We start from the raw sequence: 27,982 nt of genomic DNA on the forward strand, positions 1-27,982 counted from the left end.
TTATGATCGCGAATGAACAACTTTAAAACAACGTCTTGTTAGTCAGACCGTGTAGATTAGGTTTCTGCAACAGCAGCAATAACAGTAATTCTGGCTGTAGTTCAACTCTCAGGTTTATATCCGTGTAAGACATTATCATTTGAATAACATTCACAGGGACTTTGCACTTTCCGCTTCGGGGTAGCATCACAAACTCTTATTAACTTCAAGCTGCTAAAGGAACAGTCATTTATAGCAGCAATAATGCAGATGACAAAAGGAATTTGTTCTGTAGATATTCCAAAACAACTACAAATTACAATAAGTACCATTATAAGTAACTATAAATGGGATTAAAAACTATGATGTGCCATTCATTAGTAAATGGTTCATGTGGGTGATTTACTGTAGTACAAGAAAATAAAAACACTTTAAGGAGGTGCTGTTATGGGAAATTAATCAACAGTACCAGTAACTCTGCAGCAGGTTTCATTATTCCAGAAACTCTTACCGAAAACAAGACAACAACTAAAGCATTAATGTTAATTTGTTGTGTGTGTAATTGACACTGCAGCCTTAAATCAGTCAATGCACATTATTCTATACATCCAAAGACGACAACACCAAGACCAAAAAATAAATAAATACAACAAGACACACATCACTACTGTGATAATAAACTTTAATTTTCAAGTTATGTTGGATGGTTCTGGACCATAGAAAACAAGCACATATCAGTATAAACATATGCAATTTTAATTAAGTTCAACAAGAACCGAATAACAACTGTGTTTGTGGATTGGCTACTGACAGCCGAGCTTAATATGCAATACTGAAGCAAAACATAAAGCTACAATTACTAGACAGTTAAAGTGATGAAACACTCGGCTTCGTATTTGAATGCATTTAAGTCTGCTTTCGAGAGTCCAATTTCACAAAAAGTATCGCTACACCCAGTTCATAGGAGAGACTGTATTTGATACCACAGGTGGTTATAACCTGTACACTTCAGGTAGGTTAAAAACTGACCTGACTAGGCCAATTAGAGAGAATTGGAGGAGGAGAAGTAATAGGAGAGAGAGAGAGGAGAGAGAGAGAGAGAGAGAGAGAGAACAATGTTCAGTGACGAGTTGTTTTTATAAACATTAAGAGTGCATGTGTGCATTTGACATCAAGGAAGCTCACCACCACCACCCCAGAATCAGTGCATGAAAGGAGAGGATATTCCAGAAAAGCATCACAGCCACCACCAGTTACAGTAACGTCTTATAAAGCTGTCGTATGCTCGCAGTCCCGTTTAATCAGGACTATACCTGGGTAGATAAGTCAAACCTAGACTTCAGAATAAAACCATTAAGATTTATTAGCAATAGCATTCCAATTTTTTTACATTTATAACTTAGTGTCTTTTTGTCATTTTTAAAGTTTGTTTGTTTTTTTTTTTTTTCTTCTTTTCCTGTTTTTATGATTTTTTCCTTTAGTACATAATGTACACACAAACACTCACAGAACTGGAGAGGTTTTCTAGAAAGGCTTTAACATGGGCACACAGACCTGTTCTTCCTTTTTTTTAATTATATATATATATATATATATATATATATATATATATATATATATATATATATATATAATCATTCATTTTACTTTGAACTGAATTCATAAGTTTAACGGCCTGCTCAAAGGCACTGCCACAACACAGGGAGAAATATAAGCTACTGTCCATCACTCACACAGTCTAGCTTCTAGTAAGGGGAGAGGGTGGAGTAATCGATGGTGGCAGGAGATATTAGTCAGGGAGAGTGGGAAAGAAGGGATGGGGTGCTATAGGTAGAGCTCATAGTAATCATCCAGCTCTTCGTGAAATAAGTCCCACTCATCTTCGGAATCGGTGACGTCGTCATCGGTTCCTGCCGCCAGAAGCATAAGGAGCATCTCGCTCAGCTCAAACGTAACCATCTCCTCGTCGTCGTTGTCCAAGAAATCGCTGCTTTCCCGCTCGTCGAACAGATCCCAGAGCGGCGTGCGCCTTGAGCTCTGTGAAAAAGTGTGCCGGAACATTAGATGACAACATGTTTTGAGACAGCTAGATGGACTATTTTACTATTTTTTCCCCTTTATAAGTCTGTCCACCATTTCATGACAGCTATTCTATTCTGATCAACAAATCTCGTGGGAACAGAGAAGAGCAGAAAATAACAGTGCTACAGTAGAGTGCTTCATGAAATTTTATGAAAGTGAATCCATACATAGTTTATTAAACAGACAGACAGACAGACAGACATCAGCTATTAAAATATCCCAGACACACCTGCACCGTCACATCAATAAAACAGATGAGCGCTTTCACACTCTGTAGAGAAAACAGTGGAGACTCAATAAACCCACCACCCACCATTTTACATCTTCACTGATGTAAAAGCAAACAAGACAAGTAAAGAGCAATGATGAGGCTTGTGTTCAGATGCCTCCAGAAAGGAGACAGGTGCAGATATGGACGGAAAAAATGATAATTAATTTCCCATTGTAAGGTTATAATTCTTTAAAATTGACAGAAATATTATCCATAAACAGATTAGCTTAGAAACAAAGACAGGGCATTCGCGTGCTATAGCATGTCAGTTCAGGAGAACGTTAAATCAGTTAAAATAACGTTAAAATAATTCCAACTAAGAGAATCCAGAGATGAACAGGATTATTCAGGATGCTTACAGTATTTTGCCCTTTGGTGTTGGATGAACAGTACAAAGGCATATTTCAAAATGTGTATGCCATCTTTGCACTTAATTTAAATGCAGCAAATTAAATAAACATGGAATTGTTTTAGACAAACTGTGCGTTTGTGTCTTTTTAGGACCGGAGTTTTCCCCCTTTTTTGTTTTTGCTTGTGGAGTTAACCCGATTTGAAAATGCTATAACTGTATTTCTTGTTGAGATCACTGTGATGGAGACGTGCAAATAGGTCACTAATTTCAGTTCAGGAAAATATCTAGATTTCAGAGCAAAACTGGCAGTAATTTTACCATCTGCAGGGTTTTCTGGGAACCCCATTAGAAGCTAACAAGCCTTAATTATGCAAAGAACCCTCGAAGAAAAGCATTTGTAAGAATGTCATTTCCTCTACATTGCTCCACATTTCTTACCCTGTTCCTCGCATTGGAGCCGTTCTGCCTTCGCTGGTTCTGGGATGGAGGCTGAGGTTCCTCGAGGCGTCCATCAGGGAAGGCATGCTTGTAGAAGCAATTAGCTCCAAATGGACAAGTTCCACGACCCTCGTCAAAATATCGACAGGGCTTACTCCTGAGGATGGACAGAAATTCAGCTTTACATCACAATAATAACAATAACCCTTTTGCAAAATAAATATCACCACTAATGCAAACTTTTCGGCTCTCATGAGCTTATCAAAAATCTTTTACCCCATGCCATCCTTGTACTTCTGAATGAGATTCTGCTTTTCCTCCTTGTCCTCCACCCAGTACTCGCTTGGGATGACAAAGTTGGACGTGATTCGACACTCGGGGCAGGACCTGAAACAGGAAGAGAGTTGAGAACAAATAAGCAAGTACAGAGCAATGGGATATCAATTACACAGCAATAAGAGGCATCAGGATAAAGTGTATGCTTCATTTTCAAACATACTTTATGATCTTGCTCTCAAACTGCTTGGCACTCCTCCACTTGCGGATGCACTTGAGGCAGTAACAGTGGTTGCAGTTGGAGAGGATGCCGAAGCGACGCTCGCTGGGATTGGCCTTCTCGAACACCACCTCCATGCACACGCCGCACATCATGTCCTTACTGCGCTGGATGGCGAACGAGATCTCCATGTCCTTCTCGTGGGCCTCGATGCATGCCTGTCATGCACAACAGCACAACACGCTCTTCAAACTGAACTGAATGATGTCAGTCACACTGCTGACAAATCATATTTATTAGCTATCCCTCCAGGCAAGTGAAAGCTCCAGTGTGCTAACCAGTCCTATATTTAGGTTGCCTGAAAACCTAACTGACTAGTAAAAGTGGTAATGTAATGTAAAGTAATGTAATATAATACCATACTGTGAGCTTGCTTATTAAGTACATTAATACAGACAAGAGTAACAAACAAGTAAGTGATCATGTGGTACATTGTGTTTGCACCCTTGACCCCCCCCAAAAAAGGCACTGATGTTTTGTTAACTTGAATAATGTCTAACAGCAAAGTGACTGCATGTTGTGCAAGGGTGGGTGCTAAATGACTTTCTTGCTTTCCACAAATAAATAAAAAATATATATATATATAAATAAATGTTAGTCCACTATCAGCCAGATCGTGCCTCAGCTGATGTGTGTAGTGCGTGTGTAGTGTAGAACATGTAGCTTGCATCAGCGTGAACCACAAATTGTGTTTAGCACATGTCAAGTCAAACGTTTTGTTGCTTTTTCTGATTGTTGCTGTAGGGTAAGAAGGAATTTAAAAAGATCTGCTTGTCTCAGACATGCTACTAATTTGTCCATCCCTACATTGTCTTCTGCACATGCAACATTCACAACAGAACAAAAAAAAAAAAAAAAAAAGTCAGGTGTTGCTCATCACAAAAAGGGTATAAACAGGGTTGTAGATAATATTGATTAAAAAGTCCCAGGCATTTTAAAGCCACACTCACTCTGATGTGCTGAGAGCGCTGAGCAGTGTCAGACGGATGGAGCGCCTGCAGGCCGCACATGTCACACACGTCCCCGTGCAGATAGGCGCAGTTGACGCCATAGCGGCACTCACCGACAGCTGCGTATGGACACAGCTGCTTCTTCAGCTCTTTGTTGGTTTGTTCTTTTTCATACTCGTCCTCGATGAGAGGCCCTGGACCATTCACAATCACAGGATCTGCTGAGAGTGCAGGGGAAGGAGGAGATAGTTCAGCTGAAAAGATTGGGGGAAAAAAAAAAATTAACTTTTTTTTTTTTTTTTAATGATAGACATTTTCATTTGCTATTATCTGAAATGCAAGTGTGATGCTATAAAAGATTTAATCTTCTTATACCACAGCAAATTGCCGACACATCATCCTTTTAAAAAAACCTTATAGTTATATTAATGGTGTGGACCAGCCACAAAACAAATTAGTTCCTTTTATCACTTATGTTTTAACAACTCACCAGTCCCCCACCAAAAATGGCAGATGGATATGGTACCAAGAAACTGAAATGTTCAAAGCTTTCCATCCTGAAAACTTTATAATCCATTTCTGCGTAAGGTGATACTACAGACACGATGACGCATTACCGCACATTAATATAAACCTACGATTTGTCTTGCAGACAGAGCTGCTGTTATAGAGGAGTCAAGAATTCAACAGTGCTGTTATTTGACACTTGTACCACAATCACCTAATGTAATTCTGTCAATCAGTAAACAGGATTATTCAATCACAAGATCTGCATCTAAAAGCCAGCACTTTAACTGGATACCAAAGATCTTAACCTATTCAATCCAATCTGCTTACAAAAGACTAATCACAGAGAAAACTTTCACGTGTGATTGAACTTAAGGAACAAAGAGCTCAAAACCATTTAATTTTGTATTCACTGGCTTCTTATTGCAATTATAAGGGGACCTATTATGCAAAATAATTTCACATGGTGTTTGAAAATAAATGTGCAGTGTGTCCACACCCTCCCTACAATGGTAAAAATCCACCCACTCTTTTAAAAAAAAAAAATAAATAAATAAATAAATATATATATATATATATATATATATATATATATATATATATATATATATATATATATATATATAAAAAATTACACACACATTATACGAGAAGACGTATACATCACGCTTTATATTTTGTGAATGTTTGCAAATCGCCTTTCCGAATGAGCTTGCTAGCAGATTCCACGGCAAATGTTGTTGCCATAGTATCCGAAGCATGAACGTTCTCTTCCAGAAAGGGGGCATGGAGCAGCAGCTCATTTGCATTTAAAGAGACACACACGAAAACAGCGTTTTTTTTTGCTTCCACCCAAAAAGGGGCATTTACAGCATGGTATAATAAATGATCCATGGGGTATTTTGAGCCTTCTGGGGGCACCTGAGACTTATATTACATCCTGTAAAAAGGTTTATAATAGGTCTTCTTTAAATGAGCAGCGCATGCTGAGCAACAAATAGGCAAATCGTGTGGTGTGTGAAAAGAAACTAGTGAGTCACATATGGGACAAGAAAAGTATGAATGCTTCAGTAACTGAAATGTTTAGGCAAATTTCAGATGTTGCTCCAGACCATCAGCTTTCATGGTGCAGTTGCTCAGGGCAGTAAAAAAGCTTACAGCAATCAACAGAGCTGAGTGTGTGATGCATTAGGATTATTAGCTTATATACACACACTGGGGAGCAAATTAGTGAAAAGAAGCAGATGTAGTAAAAAGCTAGTAAAGACCTTTGGGAGAACTTCTACTACACAAAATTTGGTATTCCTAGCTATTGTTCAAATCAAAAGTATCCACTCACCCCTTCCACAGTAGGGCTGGCCTGGTACAAACTCTGCGGCATTGACCCAGTCCACTCCCCCGGAGCTGTGAGGCCTTTCCTGGGCTTTGGATGTGCCAGCTGGCTCACTGGGAATGGGCCCAGAGTCACCAGCAGGGGTAAGGGGGGCAGCAGGAAGCGGCACTGAAGGCATGGGGCCGGGGAGCTCCTCTTGCTTGGCTGGTTTGGTGTGTTCATACCTACAACAAATATTAAGGAAACATCAGGCTATAGTTTGCATATCCTAAACTATACTTGTATGAAACACGACACAGAAGACAAGGTCAATCATGTGACAAGAACAAGTATTTGCATATAACGTTTACATTAAACAAATCAGGTGAACATGACTCATGGTACTATATGTATGTGCTGGTCATATAATTGAGCTGAAGAAGAATAGGAAACCATTTCAAGTGTGTTCACTGCACATTTCCACCACCAGGTCACACCATCTCATAAATGAGCTTTGTGCATTACTAAAAAGCAAACTGTTGGAAAAAGGGAAAGATAATGTGCAACGAATAAAGCTATTGCCACTGTACACGTATTTATAAAGAAAATGAAATTCATTCGTCTTCAGTAAACACTTTAACCTGGTCAAGGTTGCGGTGGAGTCAGAGACTATGCCAGGAACACCGTGCACATCACATTCACATCTAGTAGCAATTTGGAGTATCCAATCCACCAACTGGCATGTTTCTGAGAGGTGGGAGGACACACAGACAGGGAGAACATGCAGAACTCCAGAGAGTGTAAAAGGATCAAACTTGGGACACTGGAGCTTTGAGGAGGCAATGCTATCTGCTGTGGGCCACACAATACACTGTTTTAATTGCACGCCATGCTTGTTTGCCAGGCAACACACCATACTGTGCTGATCAATGTAAATAGAAAACACCATGTATGCTGTAAGTGAATCAGATCTGCAATCACCTGCACAGGAGTGTAGTAATGTTAGACATGCCACTGAAGGAAAAAGAACAGCCATTTTCTACAAAGCTGCTGGTATCACAACTACCAAGTAATGGTTAAGACCATAATAACATGTCTGTTTAAAAATCACAGCCAAGCACATAGTAGTTACAGCAGATCCCTTGCTGCACATTCACACAAATGCGGATTACATATAGTAGACACGTACAGGAAGATGGTCAATTGAAGTGTACACTTAAACAGTTAAAAAAAAAAAATATATATATATATATAATTATTTACATGTCCAATATGGGTGGAAAATGAAAAAAATCTTTAAAAAAAAAAAAAGTCTTATGTAGAAGGGTAGAATATTGAAAGAAAAGTAAAGTACTGGATGTGATATTCTGAGGATTACTCCTACTTCTTGGGTATTAAAAGTGTTGTTTTTTTAAAATCTGCTCTACATAAAAGTCAAAACCAGAGTCAAAGCCAAGCATGGAGACTGCATATTAAAATACTATGTTAACAGCCTCAAATCACTTCCACTTTCAGATCTTACCTTACTAATAACACAAATGATTATCTGCAAATATATTTAGCTGCAGTTTGAGACACCAAAAAGTCAGCACGGGCAATTTCACCAATATGGAGTTGCTTTAGCCGTGCAATCGCATCAGTGTATAAAATATATGCAGCTTGACCCTTCTCACTGCATGAGCTGGACATTTTTTCTTGCTTTAGCAGCACTTTCTGGATGTTCTGTGCTTGTTATAGTACCCCATGCCAGGCGGCTCAACTTAGAACACGACCGAACACGGAATGCCTCAGTTACCCACAAACCCATACGCTACATCAGATATACAAATGCTTCAACAGAGAAGCACAAATAAACCTTCAGTTTGTTTTCCCCACGAGATGACTGAATAATGTAACTCAGTCTTTTTTAAAAAAGTTTAATAATTAATGCAGCTCTAGCAACAACTCTATGCACATGGAGGATACACACCGATTACATTGCCAGAGAAAGCACCAAATGAATAAATTGAAAAGTTGGTCAAGTCACAAATATCCATATTAAACCATCAGAGTGCCTGCACTTTAAATCAGGTAACTTAACTCCTTTATATTCATTTTTAAGCTAAAAAGAATGAATAAACACAGCCAACAAGCAAACACCAAAAACTTCACAAGACATGAGACACAGGAAGCTGCGGAAATAGCATACTTTTATCCGAAAATAAACTCAATGTGAAATGCTGGTGCACTATAATCAATATTTGGATTCATATTGTTGATTTTAAAGCTAAGAAAAAGAGAGTCACTCTTTGATATCCCTGAAAGATAATCTCAAGTCCAGGGTCTTATAATACTTATGCTTCAGTGTTATTATTGTGCAAACAGTGCTGTTTTACACTACAGGAAATGAGTTTATTTAAACACAGTTTGCTAATCATACGGTCAGGGTGGCTTGGTTGAGTCCATGTCAAGCAGGTCTTGTGACACTTCTTTTAATTCCCACAGAGGTCATAATATCCATCAGTAAATGACACATCAGGGCAGACTAAAACTCAGGAGCAAAAAGAAGTCAGGTGATTTTTCACTACCCCAGATGTAACATTCTGTAGAAAACATTCCATCTTCACTGAAACGATGACTATTAGATGATATTCAATTAGATTCAGCCTCATTCCAAACTGCATGCCTTTATATTGTCTGCAAACTGCGAAAGTCATGCATGAATAATCTTCTGAACTGTGCCAAATGTTTTAATAAGCAAAATCAGGTGAACAACAATTACGGCATGATTTTATACACACACAAGACCCTGATGCATCTCGGTGCGTTTTCACCAGACGGTCCATCGTGTCTCAGCAAACTGCACAGAATACTCCATGTTAACATCCCAGTCATAAGTACTGAACTTTACCCCCCCCCCCCAGGTACTTGTGAGTCAAACCAAGACATACAGGTCAAGCTTACTGAAGACAACTGACTAGTCCTGATTTAATGTCTCTGGCTGAAGTCATGTCTCAAATGGCACAAAAATCTTCAGTGATTAATATTCATAGTCAAACATTACGGTTTTAAACAGCAATTTTATGCTTCAGCTTTGCATTTATTTATTCACCCACAGGAAAATTTCCTCATCACCATTTAGCTTAATCTTACTTTACTTACACGTGAACCAAGCAAAACTCTTCTCATTTGGTAAACCTCACATGGCTCCCTATATACTTTCTTTGTGCCCTATATAGGATACAACAGTATGGAGCCAAACACCTGACCAAAAGACCCCAGGCATAATGTAAAGACTTTTGGTGTTCAGCCAAATCTTTCTGTGTTGTCGTCTGAGAAGATTTGTACTTAAACAGCTTCATATTTTTCACTAAAAGATTAAAATTATAGCACACTTGGCTGTGTTGGGTGTGTGGACAGCCTTGAACTGAAAGTTTGCTCATGTATGCACTAAAGATTAAAGCATTGTCATACTTATGCTTTAAAAAAATAAAAAAAATAAAAAAAACCCACACCACACCACACATCTGCTGTTTCGCAAGCTTACTAGTTAATATCAGATGAGAGACGCCAGGTTTCATGATAAAGCGGTATTTCACTGCTTGTGTTTATCATGTCATCACACATTAACCTCCAGAGAAGCCCTTCCTGCTTGCACGAGTAGTGTTATATGATACGGATAACCTTGAGTTTGGTTGAGCTGCACTGTTCGGTGCAGAAGTACTATTAGAGAAGTTTGAATTTAGCAGCACAACAGCTGAAGGAAGAAGTGTTCTCACAAGCTCAGAGTGACAAGGAAGATATGATGCAACTGCAGTAACCGGTCAACATTATGTTTATGTTATAAAGCTTATATTATAATGTTACATTATAAAGTTTACATTATACACACGTATTTATGCACTATTTTTTTAATGAATGCACAGAGAAACACTGATCATTAAAACTACAGTCCTAAATTATTAATAAAAATCTCACTTTGACTGTTTCTCTTCCTCAATGTTTTACTTATAATTACTTTGATCGGACTGTTTTAATTAGACATTACAGATCTTACTCGTGCTCCCACTGTTTTATCACCGTGTCTACGTTGTGAGTGAGGAGCAACATGGCCTCGTTACTAATAGATCGCTCGTTTTATAATAAACGACAGATTTTGCACGGCAAACACGTAAAAAAAAGCTTCTGAATGACAATAAACATGAATTAAACTAAATCTTTTAAGCAACTCGCAATAGTTTCCCCATCCTGTTGCACACAGTGGAGCAATTTGGATATAAACACTAAAAAGTTTGTGTTCGTGCGTCACTGTCGTGCTTCTGTGCTACACAAGTTTGCAGGTTTTCTTCACGGCATTTAATATAAAATGCTTCCCTGCTTTAGGGAACTTGGAGGTCGCACACTTTTTTCCGCCGTCACTTGTCGATTTCGCCTCCGTCTGATGGTGACTGAGGTCATGTTGGAAATAAAAGGTAACGCTGACAAACAGTAAACCGAAGAAACTCATTTTCATTGACTCTGGGTATTCTGCTAAAGCTAGTGGTGTAGCATTACGCGCGTTTGAAGTCAAGTGCCACTGACTGGGAAACGGCTTATACTTCCGGTTAGTTTATATATATTTAAAACAAAACAAAAAAAAAACAAAAAAAAAAAACCACACGTTACATTTGAGATGATATTACCCTTCTGAAATTCATACACTAGATGGTAGAGTACACAGTGCATAGTGTAAAGTACATCATTTGGGACAACTTTAGTACTTAGTCTCCGAAGAGTGTTTTCGGAGGTGAAGGAACGGTGTGAGTAAATGTGCCGCACGCAGACCGATTAATCAATAACGAGAGCCATTGACAATTTTCATAATCGATTTTATAGATTAGTTGTTGCAGCTGTAGTTTGCTTCCTACCTGAAAGGTCGCTCATACCAGGTGACGTGGAGGGGATCCACATCCGCTCCCCGCAGACTCTTCACTGGTATCCCACAAGGATTAGTACATGGCCCTCTTCTCTGCTCCCTCTATACTCGATCTCTTGGGGAGGTCATATCCTCACATGGATTCTCATACCACTGCTATGTGGCTGAAACTCGACTCACCCTCTCCTTCCCTTCCTCAGAGCCTCTGGTGTCTGCTCAGATCTCAGCATGGATGGTAGCTCATCAGGTGAAACTTAATCCCAGAAAAACTGAATTGCTGCTCATCCCAGGTGATTCATCAACATGTCAGGATTATGCGATCCCCCTGGACAACTCTCTGATCCCACCTTCAGTTACTGCATGCAACCTTGGGGTAACCATGGACAATAAACGGTCCTTTTCCTCCCACACCGCTAATCTGATACACTCATGTCCATTTCTCCTTTACAACATCAGAAGGATTCATCCATTTCAATCCACTCAGGTGCTGGTTCAGTCTCTTGTCATTTCAAGACTGGATTACTGCAACTCATTCCTGGAAGGTATGCCTCTGAGCGCCATTCGACTTCTGCAACTGATACAGAATGCAGCTGCTCGATTTGTTTTCAACCTTCCCAAGCGCTCCCACACCACCTGATACTTGCCTACAAAGCCAAAAATGGACTAGCACCCACTTTCCTCAAATCACTTATCACACCCCACACTGCACCATGCTCCCTCTGAACCTCTATCACCGCTCGACTGGTCTCACCATCTCTCAGGGTACAAGGAAGGCATGCATCAACACTCTTCTCAGGTTCAGGCACCTAGGTGCTGGAACAAACTTGTCTCTGTTTTTTTTTCTTACCATCTTGCCTCCCAACAGAGTTTTAAGACTGAAGGTATTCTTAAATCAGTGATCAAGTGAACCAGTATCGGGACGTACTTATTGATCGAGACTTCAAAGCACTTCTGTAAGTCACTCTGGATAAGGGCATCTGCCAAACACCATAAAATCATCATCTCAAAACTAATCATGAGGAGTTCAAACACTGCTGCAGCAAACACTGGTGAGGCATGAAAAAAAAAAAGAAAAAAAAAAAAAAAAATCATCTCCCGACAATGCAGGGTGACGGAAAATAACAGCAGTATATTGTTCTTGTCAAATAGCCACAACTGATCATTAATAAAGAGATTCTGAGACAATAAGACATAAAAACCTAGTAGCCCATCGGTACTGACGAGTATCATTCACATATACTCATACTCAGTCTGGAGAAGAAAGAACGGGGGGGAAAAAACCCAGAGAAACAGTGTGGTCACACATCCATGTAGAGAAAGATAAAATGCTTTCTCCTACAACAATAAAGTGAACGTCGGCTAAGAGGGACGGACATTATAAAACGTGCAAACGGACAACACCGCTATTGGCCTAACCAACAACATACAAGCACATGATGCTTCCTCTTAGAACAAAAAACATTTGAATTTTTTATGAAACGCTAGCTGATGGTGAGAGGGGAGTGTAAATATAAAGGACATGGTGGTATTAAAAGCTACTGCATCGGGGTGGGTGTTGAACTGTGTGAACCCAGCAGCAGCAGTGCTCAAGAGAGGGGAGGGGAACATGAACACAGAGACAGAATAGATACGTTAACATATCGGGGTTATGTAATCGTGATGCAGACTGCAGTATGCTCTGCTCTGTCTGGCCCCCGGGGTTTAAAGTAGAATGGGGGGGCAAGAAACAACATAGAAGCAGACTTCATCCATAATGAAGTAATGCATGGAAGGTTTCTAGGGGCCTTTAATGAAATCTAGAGGACTCCCTCACACGGCATGTGCATCACACAAAGCCTGGTGGAGAAATGCCTGCCTACCTTCCATAACAACAAAGCCCCCTCACATGCATCCAGACACTGCTATCTGCACAGAGCCCAAACACAAACTCCAAGACCTCAAGGAGGAGGAGGAGCGAGCACTTAAGCGAGAAAGAGAATGGGCTGACGTCTCGTGACGCTGTCACTGAGCAGGCCGCCGCCGCACACAAAGGCATTCCCTTGCTGCGGCAGTTACTATGGGGATGCACTTGACCGCAGACAGATACGATGCAAACACAACCGACACTGTCTGGCTAGCAGCTTTATTCTCACACTCCAGCGATCGGTTCGGATTCAATGCAGTCATGTGACAAGATCCGTTTCTTCACAAAATGAATTTCCAGTACATGTACAGTCATCACGTATGATCTATACAGTGGACACATCTCTAGCCAAACCCTGTGTCATTGAGTATTAGTTAAACATCCATCCACTTCACTAGGATTGAGTTGCTTTTTTAATGATAAACAGTCTGTGTATGATGTTTCTAAGCACCACACTCAGTCAACCAAGTCCAGAATCACTAAACATCCAACGATATAAGCCACCATCTGGACTAAACAGACATACAAATCATCTCACACACACACACACACACACACACACACACACACACAGAAGAAGCAGAGAGTTACTACCTAAAGCAGCAGCTTCATTTGGAGTAGGCAACAGAGCAAGGAATCTCAGATTTTTTTGTATCTACAGACCTGTTTATCTGTAAAATAAATTCCAAAAACCAACTCAGTAATAATGAGTGAGGCTAATTCCAATAGTATGCTTAGATTGTAAATGTGTACAATAATATTATTTGAACCATAGAGCATTCCATCGAGAGAGGGGGAAGGAGGAAGGAGAGAAGAAGAAGAAAAAAAAAAAAAAAAAAACCCACACACACCAAACCACACACCAGGTCCGAGCTGACATTAATAATTCAAAACCCATTGAAGTGACCAGACAAACTGGCTAATAACTATAAAAACCAAAGTGTAGATATAACAACTTTGATAATAATAGGTTGTAATTTCCGCTATTAAAATAATTTTTAAATCACCAACCCCCAAGCAATGCTTCATAAACACCACTTTGAAAGCCACTCCTAAAATGGTTTCCCAGGATCACAGATGTGACACTTATCCTCAAAATACAAGCTGAGAGTAAAAACTGTCCCCCGGGTGAAAAAAAGTATACACCTAACCTTAACCAAGGAAGCAACAGGAAACTACAACACATTTGCTCACGCTTGTTTCTATGATTTGTGTTTGTCATTTCCACAAGATAAACAAATCCTTATTTTAAAAAAATTAAAAAGTATATACTAAAAATACAATCAAAACGTAACAGATCTTGATCTAGCACTAATGCACCCGACGCACTCGACACATACGACCTAATTAAGAGCTCACCTGCAACGGTCTCCAAACGCGCAGCATCCTTTCTGGAAGAACTTGCAGATCATGGCTGGCTTGCTGCTGCTTTGGTCATGCGAGTATCGACAGTTGTCTCCCTCTTTGCAAAGACCGTGCATGAAATACCTTAAAATGAAACAGAGATACCGTGTTTGAGATACTTTTAATCACTTTGCCTCAAATCGGTTTTATACTGTGCGATTACAGTGGTCTTAAGTTTATTACGGTCACACTGTACGAGACGACCCCAACGATGGCCATGTTTACACAGACAGCAGTAATCCAATTATGGACCTTATTCTGAATAAGACAATATTCAGAATATTCAAAAGTTTACATGAGTCGCTTTTTGAATACTCCTTTCATGTTCAGGTTTTACATGTTACAGAACATAGATCGATTAATGTCACACGTCATTACATCCCCACGCCACGCCGTCCGACGTTCCCTCCAGAATTTCACGTATCGACATTCAGTTCATCTTCATTATGGTACCATATACATTTATTCATTTAGCAGACGGTTTTATCCAAAGCGACTTACAAATGAGAAAAGACAAGCAAAGTGATATATCAAGCAGAGAACAATACAAGTAGTGCTACCATACAAGATCCATTAATTGAGTTCCAGAAGAAGCAAAGGGCACAGAGTAGAGGTTTAAGCACCAGAGTAACTTTTTTATTTATTTTTTTAATGGGTTAGTTAGGTGTTCATTCGATTATACAGTACATTCGAGTCAACAATAATCACTGTTTACATGCTAGTTTCTTAATCAGAGTATCGTCTTAATCGGGTTAATATCAGATTATTGCTTTCCATGTAAACGTACTGAATGTGAGATACAATGAAGAAAACCACCATGTTCTGCTTATGTTGTCAATCAGCACGATCCTGGCTCGTTCAGTCATGCTGTACGTGCAAATAGACAACTGCTTGAACCTGTGGGCTGCGTCCCAAACCGTGTACTTACCTTCGATATAGTAGCCGAGATGCATGTATTTCTCCTACTACAGGCCTATAGTAGGCAAGTACGCGGTTTTGGACACAGACGTGCTTTCTTGTTTGCCGTCAAACGGTTGAGTGCTGCCGTGTGTGATCGTGTCCTGTCGCAAAATGCGGTGAAAACTCCCACACGACGTTAATAATGTGATTAAGGTGTGTACATGTCTGTAATACACGTCGATAATACTCCACGTCTTAACTCGATTTGTGTTTTCATCAAGTATGACTTTAAGAAACTACCATGTAAACAACAATTTTTAATGACCTTAATCCGATTAATCAGATTATTGTCTTAATGGAGTTAATAGTGGATTATGGTTGTTCATGTAAAATGCGTGTCGTACAGCACACACACACACAGTGAGCCTTTAGTTAAAAATTGCTGAAACTGCCAGAACTTTTTTATTCGCAGTCAATGACACTAAATCGGACCGGACAAACCAAAACCAGTTACACGGGTTAAAATCAGTAAGCATGTCCCACTTCTGCATTCGAAGACCACCAATCTCAACTCACAACTAAAGAACGATCTTGTGTGTGATTTCTGTCTGTGACGTCAAAATCAGGCCAAAAAAATAAAATAAAATCACACTGTGTAAACCTGACTTTTTAATATTAGAGTCCTGGTGTTGTCACGCTTTAATCTCTTACACAAGTGGAAAGACAAAAACTCTAATTTGAGCTGAATTTTATTACGTAGACCACTCTCATTTCTTCTGAAAACACACTTATCAGACACGAGTCTGATCTATGACCATATACGAAAAATAGCTCGGGTCTGATGCGAAGAGATCTTTCTTTCGGGTCCTGAAACAGATGTCGCATTAAGGCAGAGTAACTTCACCATGGTTATGTGAACCCAGCTTCAATAACAGGTGTAAATGAGGTAAAGATACAGCACTAAACGATGTCTTAACGTTTACATTTATCAGTTTTTAAACGAATTTTCAAACTGATTTCACATTTTGAGGAAACCACTTCACAAATGAACCATACAGTTATTACACTATGGTACTGCAGCAACAATGATGTTAAAATACGAGTACACTTGTGTAAGATCAACAATTATACAGCTCAATTAAGATGTTTCCTGGTAACAATGAACTTCAAAATAATCGAGCGTTTCTTTGTAAACCTCATTGTTGTCCATTGTTGTGTGTTAGCCGGTTGTCCGGCTCTAAACAATGGCGCCTTGCTAAAGGCTGTAATAAACTTAAAGAGGGTTATTGAATCAGAAAAGGAACTGACGACGACCACCAAACCTGTTTATAACACAACATCACCCTTTATACAAGTCTGTCGCTTAAACTGATAGTGAAACTGAATCTGGTCGAGTGTATTTCCGTGTATTTGCTCGAGGGAAGTCGTTTAATTTGTCGAGTCAGACTGTGTAAGTGTTGTTTACCCTCGTTGCTCGCTATCGAGTATCACAACAAACACGTCTCGCTAACATTAACAGTTAGTTCTCCACCGAGCAAACTCGCACTCAATACCGTCCTCTAGCACTCAAAACACGACCTACCAACACACACGAAACACAGAGCCATTTTAAAACACGTACTACCTCGCTTCCTCGTTAATTTTTACTAACCTGCAAGTAACGTTTTTCGTCCAGCCTCCCGTTGTTATTGCCGGAGCCGCGATAGACGCTGCCGCCGCTGCTGCCTCCGCCATTGCTGTTTATGTTCAAAGTCAGTAGCACCCGGATATTCCGGCGAGCCTCCAGATCCGCTTCGGCAATTTTCGGAAAACCGAAGCCGAATATTCACTTCTTCCAAAATCCAATAGAGGGCGTGCGAGTTCATAAAGTTCATACTGTATAATAGCGCTCGCACACCCTCTATTGGATTTCGGAAGAAGTGAATATTCTAGAATTAGAACGCGGCTTTGGTGTCAGATCTTTACACCGTTTAAGATCTGACACCAAAGCCGCGTTTCCACCGCAGGGACTTCCCCCAGGAACTAGGGACTTTTGGAGGTACTCTGTGTGTTTCTACTGCAGGGACCAGGGTCTAAATTAAGTTCCAGGTAAAATATTTCCCCCTCAGATGCCGCTTTTCCAATGCAGGAACTTCCTCCAGGAACTAGTGACCTTTGGAGGTATTAGGTGTGTTTGGACAAGCTAACATTTGATCCTCTGAAACAGTGCCAATTAATAAAGGTGATACATGCTATCAAATGTCACATAAAATTGACATTTTGTAGTAATTTTCACAATAAAAAAAAAACAGATCAGCCACAGATCATACTTTCAAATTCATCACACTTTCAAACCTATAAAATTAGAATCAGGTGTTCAGGATTTGGTGCCAGTAATTAGATAGGTGGAACCTCTCTTATTTATACCCCTCTCATATCTAGAATCTAGTGTTCCCTTTGTTACTGAGGTGTGTGGTGTATGCCAAGAGTTAAAGAGTTTTATAATGCCTTCATAAAAAAGGATGTGGATGCATATTAGTGTGGCAGGGGATTTAATTACATCTCCTAATTATTTGAAATGCGTCACATACAGCATGTAGGCAAAGACCGGGCCTTTTGGAATAATGTGCTTGAGACAGATGAATCAAAGATAGAGTTGTTTGGCCACAGTAACAGGAGACATGTTTGTCACAGACCAAAGACAGCTTTTCAGGATAAGCACCTCATACCAACTGTGAAGCACGGTGATGGAAATGTTATGGTTTGGGGTTGCTTCGCTGCCTCAGGGACAGGACAGCTTGTATTCATTGATTCAACTATGAATTTTGCATCATATCAAAGAGTGCTTGAATAATGTGAGGCCATCTGTCCAAATGTTGAAGTTGAACCTAAAGTAGACCTTTCAAAAAAAAAAATAATGATCCTTAGCACACTAGCAAATCCACCAAGAAATGACTCAAAATATGACATGGAGGGTTATGGAATGTCATAGTCAAGGCCTCGATTTGAATCCCATTGAAATGTTGTGGAGGGATTTGAAACATGCAAAAAAAAAAAAAAAAAAAAACCATCTTGCAACTGAAAGAATACTGCATGGAATAGTGGTCCAAAATTCCAGCAAGCCTATATATAGTTTGTTTTTGGATGAGAGTGGAGGGTTTTTTCTTGAAACCCTTCCCAAACAACTTGTGGTGATGTAGCTGACTTCGTATAGTAGTTGAAATTTTTTTGGCCGCTCGAACCATCCTTATCACAGTATGTTGAGACAATATAGACACACAGCCAATTCCAGGTTGATTAATAACATTTCTAGTTTTATAAGGAAATGATCTGTCAGTTTTACTGAGCATCTTGCAGAAGCAGTAACGGTTCTTTTGGAGACTTTGACTGTTGCACTTGCTTCTTATTTTTGCAGCAAAAAACAACAGCCGTCATTATGTTTTTTGTCTGAAAAGTGTCTCTTACCACTTAATCTGCTGCTTTCTTTATTGAAATACAAACATTTTTCTGTAACATTTCATTTTGTGCTGGAAAACTAATGTTTGGGAATCTGAAATGTTTTTGTACTGACTCGATGATGTAGGAGTAATAAAATAAAAATCTATAACAAAGTTAGTACTAAAAAAACAGGGTGCCTAAGTCTTTTGCACAGTATTGTGTACAGTCCACTTCACGGCTGGTCTGCAACACTTCCAGTCTTTTTTAATTTGGTAATACGTTTTTGCAACAGTGTCCTGTGTGATGTGCTTGCCACGTTTCCTATTAAAGTCAATCGCAACCTTAGAACAGCTTCCGATCCAGCCCTGAGAATGATTTCAAGCCGTTCAACTTTTCAACAAGTCATTCTTAAAGGATGTCTGGTGGGAATCTTTACATAGACACAAGACACAACCAAAAAGTGGAAGTAATACTGAAAACAAATGTCTGAGAAATTCAGAAAAAGATCCAAAACGGACAGCTGGAAACCTGACAAAAGTCATTACAGACTAAATGCATGTCTTCTTAACATACACTTTTTGAACTTTTTTGTTACTTTTGGTAACCATTTCCAAGAAAGCAAACTCTGGCACACAGCTGTAGCAACACTGCTTAATGAGTAAATCCTAAAGTTGCACCAAAGAAATTGAGGTCAGACAGTCTGAAGTTTTATGCTGCATGTTGTTTCAAAAGGTTATATAAAAGCTAATGTCAATGTGCTAAAGTTTAATGTCAGATACAACCAAGCTTTTTATAGAATTATGCCTGACTGTATTCAAAAAGGTTGATTGAGTTGGATTAAAAAGAAACATTATATACTAGGCAAAAAAAAACCACACACACACACAAAAAACCCCCAAAACAATACAACTGGGAACCGTTCCATTTAAGATGGCTTTCAGATCAGGTGTTTAAACACTTATTCTGCAAGTCAGCATAAAAATAACAGCTTCCTGAAACAGACCGTAGTAGTTTTTACTCTCGGAACAGTGTTCCAAATAATTGCAGACCACTCAAAATCAAGTAGCTCATATCATTTTTTTCATCTGAATACACGAAGGACAATTTAAAAAATGCTGAAAGTTGGTTCTTGTCAAATAATAAAACCTCTATTAATAAGATGTGTCAAGGGCCGAGTAAGTGGGAACACCCTTATCACAGATCATTCATGTAAATCACTTGGTCCCCTACATCAACAATTTTGTCTGTGAATTGGAGAGAGTTTAGACCAAGCCCTTATGCCTGGGTACCAAATATGTATTACGCATGATACTGTTAATATGCATAGTAAAATCCACAGTGTTGAATTAACATCTACAGTACAGTGTTTATTCATGTCCAATTGGACACAATTGTATATTGAAAGAGTAAATTCTACACTCTAGGTGTTAAGTCAACACGGGATTTTGCTGGGTGTGTCTATATTCTGATGTATTATAAAGACAGCATTTTTATGCAAATGTATGCCAGTTTAGTTACAGCTGATAACTGTCGGTGTGTGCTCTTGAGAATTGTTTTTAGGATATTCATGAATTAACTGTTAGGTTTTAGAAAAGACAAAAATCAGATTAGAACAAAACAATATGGAAACGGTGACTTCTTTATGCATACTAAGTTAAAGTTTGGTGTTCTGCAAGGTTCTGTTTTAGGCCCACTGGATGTTGTTCAACTAAATAGACTTCATGTTAAAACTATAATGAATTCAGAAGTATCTCTCATGCTTATAATCATACATTGCTCGTAAGCTCATAAGTTCTGGTTACACAATTGAATTTTTTTTTACTACATAGTACACAGTTATAAAAGTTAAATTACTTACAATTGCATTATCCGGTTTCACCCAGATGAGGATGGGTTCCCTTTTGAGTCTGGTTCCTCTCAAGGTATCCTCCTCATGTTCTCATTTAAGGGGTTTTTCCTTACCACCATCACCTTTGACTTGCTTGTCAGGGATACATTTATAAATGTAAAATTTTTATCTGTAATATATATATTTCTGTAAAACTGCTTTGTGACAACGTCCATTGTTAAAAGTGCTATACAGATATAACTGAATTGAATTGAATTGATGAATATGTATTATTTTCTGTATGATAAGAGTACATTTACATTACATTACATTTATTCATTTAGCAGATGCTTTTATCCAAAGCAACTTACAAATGAGAAAGATACAAGCAAAGCGATATATCCAGCAGAGAACAATACAAGTAGTGCTACCATACAAGATCCATTAATTGAGTTCCAGAAGAAGCAAAGTTCGCAGAGTAAACGTGTAAGTGCCAGAGTAGATTTATTAAAATTATTTATTTTTATTTTTTTTATGGGTTGGTTAGGTGTTGACGGAAGAGGTGGGTCCGTTTTTTTGAAGATGGTGAGAGATTCTGCGGTCCGGATTGAGGTTCATTCCACCACTGAGGAACAGTTAGTTTGAATGTTCTTGAAAGGGACCTTGCGCCACGCTGAGTTGGAACTGCTAAAAGTCGGTCGCTAATCGATCGCAGATTGAGTGAGGGAACGTAAGCCTTCAGGAGAGAGTTGAGGTAGGAGGGTGCAGTTCCAGACAAGGTCTTGTAGTTGAGCATCAAGGCCTTGAATTTGATGCGGGCGGCTACAGGAAGCCAGTGGAGGGAGATGAAGAGGGGTGTGACATGGGTTCTTTTGGGCTGGTTGAAGACGAGGCGTGCTGCTGCATTCTGAAGTGGATTAGATTAAATGACATTCAACATAGCAGTGACAGTGCAAGTGTTTCATTATTTAGTATGGAAAAATTATATATTTATATATTTAACTCCTTCAAACAAAAGATTAATTTAGGTTAGATTGAACATTATTGTAATTGATTAGAGTACAAGTACAAAGCCAGTGAAATACAGTTAGCATCTAACCAGAAGTACAAACACCAATTCATATTATGTGTAAATGGTCAGATTTTTCACAAGTCCCTTCCACTGAAGCATTTGTTCAGATGACACACTGGTAGTTTTGATCTGAAATGGATCATCAGGTTTTACGCAAACTTGTGGAGTCCATGCCAGCTTGAGTGCACACTGTCATTAAAGCAAAAAAAAGGGGATATACCAAAACTCTGACATTCATGTAAATATATCTAAGATTCTCCTTTCACTCAAGTTATTGCTGATAATATCATTTGTAATTAAATGAATCATTTTGTGTTAAAATGAAAAAGAATGCCAAACAGAAGCATTTTAATTTTCATCCCATATAACTACTGGATTATTTATAGGAGTTACTGAATTATGTGCTTTATGGTAATTAACCTAATTATAAGCGGGACTATATAGTTTTAATAAAAACACATGGCTTATTAAATGCTAAATGTTGAACCACTAGATCGCTAGAATTCAGTGAAAGAAATAGCAAGAAACACATGTACAGTGTAAACAAATACTAAATGTGTGTCTCAAATAGGTGTGTGAAGATTTATAACCAGTATGAAAATAGTTATAGCAATAACACCAGGATATCAGAATTAAAAATGTATTATTGAACTATTTTTAACATGGTCAGTATACAAAATTTGCTTAAATTTAAATAGTGACCTAGAAATCCTCCTGTATATAACTGCCAACACATTAACAGTATATTGTATTCTTAGGTAATTTGAGATTTTAATTAGTTCCTTTTTTTTTTTTCTGCAACGCTGCCCATCGCCACTCACAATAAATACCTAGAACTTCCTTTTTTGAGATGTGGCATCAGGAAAATGTTATTTGTTTTATAGTTATTTAAAATGGCAGTCCTATTCTCACACCCGCATACTTACAATCTGTCATTGATTTTAATCATGTGATATTTGATAACCTATTCTAATCTATAATAGACGTGTGGATGACATGAAGATGGTTGCGTGCTTAAATGTGTGAATATCAGTCAGTTAACTTCCTGATTTTTTCATTCTGATCTCTACAGAAGAATTGCGACATCCATAATACCACGCACACAAACACATTTTTTTTTTCATTTTCCAAAAAGGAAGTTGCAATACTGGACATTTATCATTTAGAAGGACATCTGAGGTAAAGGATTTTCAGACACAGAAGCCTAAGAAAAGAAGCAAAAACCTACTATCTGTTACCTCCTGTCGTGTTTGATTTCGACCAAAGACATTAAGGTAAATGAGCATTTTAGACTTTTTTTATTTATATATAGGGGTGGAAAAATTGCTTAAGTGCTGGAAGATACTGTTTCAGTATTTCACCCAATTGCTCAATTAGAATTATACTCAAGTGAAAGTAAAATGTAACTATATTTAAATCTATTAAGTAAAAAGTAATTGTTTTTAAGTGATAATTTTTTTTTTTTTGCGTGAAAAGTAAATATTATTAATTATCTAAAACTGTCAGAAGATTATTTTTATTTTACGGCGCAGCTGCACCATTTTGCCTGACAACTTCAGTCAATTGCTGTACATTTGATGGTCATGTACATGACTAACTCTGCATAGTTTGATAATGAATTAATCAGAAATAAAACATCATGTAAAAAATAATATTGCTCACTAATATTGTATAACTAGAATTTGAATTGCTTGCTTTGATGTGCCTAGAAAAACTATGTTAGCTACGGGAATCGATGCCTGGTGTAACCTGGCAAACTTAGTTAAATATAACATTAATGTTAGCCAGTTAATGAAAAATTACCTCAAAATGTTTTTTCAAATTAGATGGAGTTCATGCCTTCAAGGTTGGCAAAGGAAGCACCCTATTTTATCAAGTCTTTGCTTACTGAAACATTTTACTGAGGTAGGGCCGGGACGCTCATCCTCAAGTTCCACATTACAGTGTAGTGGCATATACATATTAAAATGCACATGGATACAGTAGATATAGCTTTAACTACTTTTTGTAGCATGAGAAGATCATAGCAGATGATGAATAGGCATGATTCGTGAGTGTTTATTTTTTTTCAACATTACTGATTATATGCTTTAAAGTGAAATGTAAATAAAACTCACTCATTCTATTGATGTATATTGTACAGTCATATGCTAGATGCTATAAAAAAAATAAAGGTGAAAAAGGGTGTTTGTTTTCTTAGAAATGCAATTAAAGAGTATGAGTATTCAATTTCAATAACACTCAAATAAAATATAAATACCCCCAAATAAAGTATCGTATTAAAGTTACTATACTAGTTAATTACTCACTGTTTTCCACCCCAGATGTTTTGACAATGACATCCACTATATTGACAAACCTTTAAAAATGTATGTATAATAAATGTATCAAAAAATTATTTAACGCACTCTTGTCTTAAATTAGTTGGTGCATTTTCAATAGTTTAATATACAATATCCAACAGTCCAAGATTTTATTTGCTACATAAACCTTCCAAAAAAATGAATACAGTTTAATTATGATTTCCTTGTTTTACAGCATGCCACCCATCTTCTGGACCATTGCAGTCTCATCATTGCTTTTAATGGTCAGAGCCGCAGTTCAGATAAATGTAGACAAAAATGTCCAGCTCTGTTCCTTTAGAAGGGACAAATCAAAGGACCTTACCAACAGCAACCTGAACAGGATACCATCAGACTTGCCAGATGACATTGAAAACTTAGATGTCTCTGAAAACAACATTTCTAGTATCATCCATGCTGACCTGTACAGACTCACTCGCCTCTGTTTCCTCAAGATCACCAGCTGTGGCCTTCAATTCATCTCCCCTGATGCCTTTTATAATAACGCAGAGCTCAAGGTTCTCAACATCTCCTACAACCTACTGACCGTTATTCCCTACTTGCCTCTTCCACAACTTAGGATCTTAGACCTTTCCGGCAATGATTACGACAGCTATACTCTTCCAGCTTTTTTCAGTAACTTGACATATCTTTCTACCTTGGCAATAGGAAGTCCAAAAGTAACGTCAGTTAAAATCGATGATTTGGCACCACTTCAAAATACACATTTAAAACAATTCACATTTGGAGGTGGCACTGAGATACAAAAATATGAAAATGGTTCATTTGCCCAACTTAAATCATTGGAGGAAGTGTCTCTGAGAGTGACTTTTTGTCACAACTTTGATATTTTCAAAACCATGTTGATGGACCTTGACCAAACACATACGAAGAGAATCAGGCTAATCAAGCTCTTTCCAGATCAGTGTACAATTTCAAGTGATCCTTTCGAGGGCCTTGAGAAACTCCATGTACTCTCCAACTTCACCATTGTGGACACCTTGATTAACAGCTCTGTCATGGTGAAACTCCTCCAAAATATCTGGAAATCATTTTTTGAGGAACTTGAATTTCTGAACATAACTTATAATGAAGATACTCCATATGGGTTTCAATTCCCCAGTCAGAACCATACACTCAGTTTACGAGCAGTTGTTTTTAACGGTGTGAACCACTATCAATATCAGTATCCTACAGTCAACATGAGCATGGACTTGATTTCTCAGCTGACTTACTTGAAGTTCTCTGGTACGGGAATGAATATTCTTCCATGCAATCTCATTTCAGCTATACCATCACTGCAAATTTTGGACCTGTCAAACAACCTTTTGGATGATACAGGATTCTGGTGGTATTTGTGCTCATTTGAGAGTGTGTTTCCAGCTTTGAGACAGCTTTCGTTAAGCAACAATCGTTTTTCTGACCTAGCGTATATTTCTAAGCGGACTCATGAAATGAAGGTTTTAATGTCCCTTGACTTGAGTTTTAACTCCATTCAGATTGGGGGTCCATGCTCCTGGCCCTCACACCTCACTGAACTGAATCTCAGCCATAACAACTTGGGCGACTCTGTTTTTCAATACCTGTCCCATCATTTCCAAAAGATCGACCTCTCCAAAACAGGCATAAGCGTCATCTCCCAAGATGTCCTCTCACAGTTCCCCAGACTCACACACCTCTTCCTGAGCTTTAACAGCATACATCTCATCCCCTCGGATCTTCATGCACCTGTGCTGCAAACCTTTTACGTTGATCAGAATTCCATCACGTCCATTGACCAGGCTGCGCTCGAGGGCCTCCCCAGCCTGCAGACTTTAAAAGCAGGTAACAATCCATTTGTCTGTGATTGTGACTCTTTTTGGTTTGTAACCATGTTGAACAAGGCTCTTCTTCCTGATTGGCCATTAGAATACACATGCAGTTCTCCACCATTACTAGCAGGAAAGTACTTAGACACATACAAACCAGGAAAACTTTCCTGTCTACCAGGACTCCAAGCAGCAGTGGCTCTACCAGTAATTATTGTTATTACAGCTGCTTTGGGCATCATTTTCTATGCATGTGATGGCATCTGGTACACGAAAATGCTCTGGGTATGGATAAGAGTGAAGCGTCGGAGCACCAGACAGGCAAATAAATCGAAGAACAGCACCTTTCTTTACCATGCATTCATCTCCTACAGCCATCATGATTGCACCTGGGTGGATTCTGAACTAGTCCCAGCTTTGGAGAGCGCAGGGTTGTCCATCTGCATTCACGAGAGAGACTTTGTACCTGGCCAATGGATTGTGGACAATATCATTAGTTGTGTGGAAAGCAGCTACAAAACAATCTTTATCCTGTCAAAGCACTTTGTTCAGAGTGAATGGTGCAACTATGAGCTCTTTTTCGCTCAGCACAGAGCGATTAGTGTAAGGGATGACTCGCTGGTCTTCATTCTGTTGGAGCCCATTCCATCTGACTCTCTGCCTAAAAAGTTCCTGAGGCTAAGCACCATGCTAAGACAGAAAACCTATCTGGAGTGGCCAAAAGATGAAACCAAGAAAAAAGTCTTTTGGTCTAGTCTCAGGTCCATCTTGCAGACTGCAGACAAGCGTATGGTGCTGAAAGAAATTGCTTGTGACATAGCTGAAAATACTCTTTTATTGAATGCTCAACAGTAAAGTTTCCTACAAAATGGAAGTTTACTTTTGTACCAATGGTAGCTGCAGGACAATCAAAAACATCAAAACAATTAAAACAGCATTTCCCTAGGTGTTTTATTCTTCTTATACCACAGTAATTTGGCAATAATTACATGCTTTAATTAATTAAACAACACATACTTTTTATTGGTTTACAGTTACATTGAATAATGGAATGTGGACACACAAGTGAATGTGAATGTTGACAAACAAGATATTAACTATTATCACTCACATTATAGCAGCTATAAACAGTAGTTCCCTCACCAGCCTCATCAACCTTTTTTTCTCTTTGTTGAATTTAATAAGACAAAACAGTATAAGACGTGTAGCAGCTTCTTAGGTTACAGAGAAAGTACAGACTTAACGTGTCAGAAAACTTAAATTTACAGTTTCACCTCTGACTTTTATAAAGCCCTGACCCTGGAGACTTCTTCCAAAATTCTAATTAATCATCACCTGACAGAAAACTTCACCATATAAACATTTACACACATTGATCTGTTTATGCAGAGCATCTGTCATACAAGTCATAAATTGCCTTGATTATACAAATATGCTTATTTACTGTATAAAATTGACATACAAGTGAGTGTGTAGTTTGACTCTGTCTCCATCTACTGTTAAATAGTATTTGCTTCAAATTTCAGTGTATATTATGCATTGTTGTTATTTTTCTTTTATTGCATTTTATTTGATTTTATAGTAATATAGTGGACATTTATATTTACATTACATTTATTCATTCAGCAGACGCTTTTATCCAAAGTGACTTACAAATGAGGAAGTACAAGCAAAGCGAAGAACAATACAAATAGTGCTACCATGCAATATTTATAATCGAGTTTTAGAGGAGCAAGGTTACAGAGTAGAGATGTAAGAGCCAGTGTAAGTGCAGACTTTATTTATTTATTCATTTTTAAAGGGGGGGGGGGGGGGGGGGGGGGTGCAAGAGGGCAAGTTAGGGGTTGGATAAGTGTTCAAGGAAGATAGTGACAGATTCTGATGCTGGATTGAGATTTCCACCACTAAGGGACGGTTAGTTTAATGGTTCTGCATAGGTACCTCATGCCTCAGTGAGTTGGCACTAC

At 38.5% G+C, this 27,982-nt stretch overlaps 2 protein-coding genes across 6 annotated transcripts; one reads left to right on the top strand and one right to left on the bottom strand.

Annotated features, from left to right (window-relative positions):
• Positions 1 to 644: 644 nt before the first annotated feature.
• mkrn1 (makorin, ring finger protein, 1) lies at positions 645 to 17,341 on the bottom strand. Of its 3 annotated transcripts, none has more exons than XM_017494632.3 (8): positions 17,200 to 17,341; positions 14,604 to 14,732; positions 6,475 to 6,692; positions 4,629 to 4,846; positions 3,622 to 3,836; positions 3,399 to 3,509; positions 3,123 to 3,279; positions 645 to 2,016 (listed from the first exon to the last, which is right to left on the bottom strand). In XM_017494632.3, exons 1-8 carry the CDS (start codon positions 17,280 to 17,282, stop codon positions 1,804 to 1,806), a joined length of 1,344 nt encoding a protein of 447 aa, XP_017350121.1. In that variant the 5' UTR covers positions 17,283 to 17,341; the 3' UTR covers positions 645 to 1,803. The 3 variants fall into 3 exon arrangements, with proteins under 3 accessions (XP_017350121.1, XP_017350120.1, XP_017350119.1); XM_017494631.3 differs by having other exon boundaries at positions 4,629 to 4,849; XM_017494630.3 differs by having other exon boundaries at positions 4,629 to 4,882.
• A 201-nt stretch (positions 17,342 to 17,542) lies between these two features.
• Positions 17,543 to 27,815, top strand: LOC108279945 (toll-like receptor 1). 3 transcript variants are annotated; one of them, XM_053688460.1, is made up of 4 exons: positions 17,543 to 17,636; positions 23,001 to 23,139; positions 23,692 to 23,770; positions 24,404 to 27,815. In XM_053688460.1, exon 4 carries the CDS (start codon positions 24,405 to 24,407, stop codon positions 26,868 to 26,870), a length of 2,466 nt encoding a protein of 821 aa, XP_053544435.1. In that variant the 5' UTR covers positions 17,543 to 17,636; positions 23,001 to 23,139; positions 23,692 to 23,770; position 24,404; the 3' UTR covers positions 26,871 to 27,815. The 3 variants fall into 3 exon arrangements, with proteins under 3 accessions (XP_053544435.1, XP_017350115.1, XP_053544436.1); XM_053688461.1 differs by lacking the exon at positions 17,543 to 17,636 and adding an exon at positions 21,272 to 21,547; XM_017494626.3 differs by lacking the exon at positions 23,692 to 23,770.
• The last annotated feature ends 167 nt before the right edge of the window (positions 27,816 to 27,982 follow it).

The sequence above is a fragment of the Ictalurus punctatus genome, chromosome 19 (assembly GCF_001660625.3).
Source record: "Ictalurus punctatus breed USDA103 chromosome 19, Coco_2.0, whole genome shotgun sequence".
Lineage (NCBI taxonomy): Eukaryota > Metazoa > Chordata > Actinopteri > Siluriformes > Ictaluridae > Ictalurus > Ictalurus punctatus.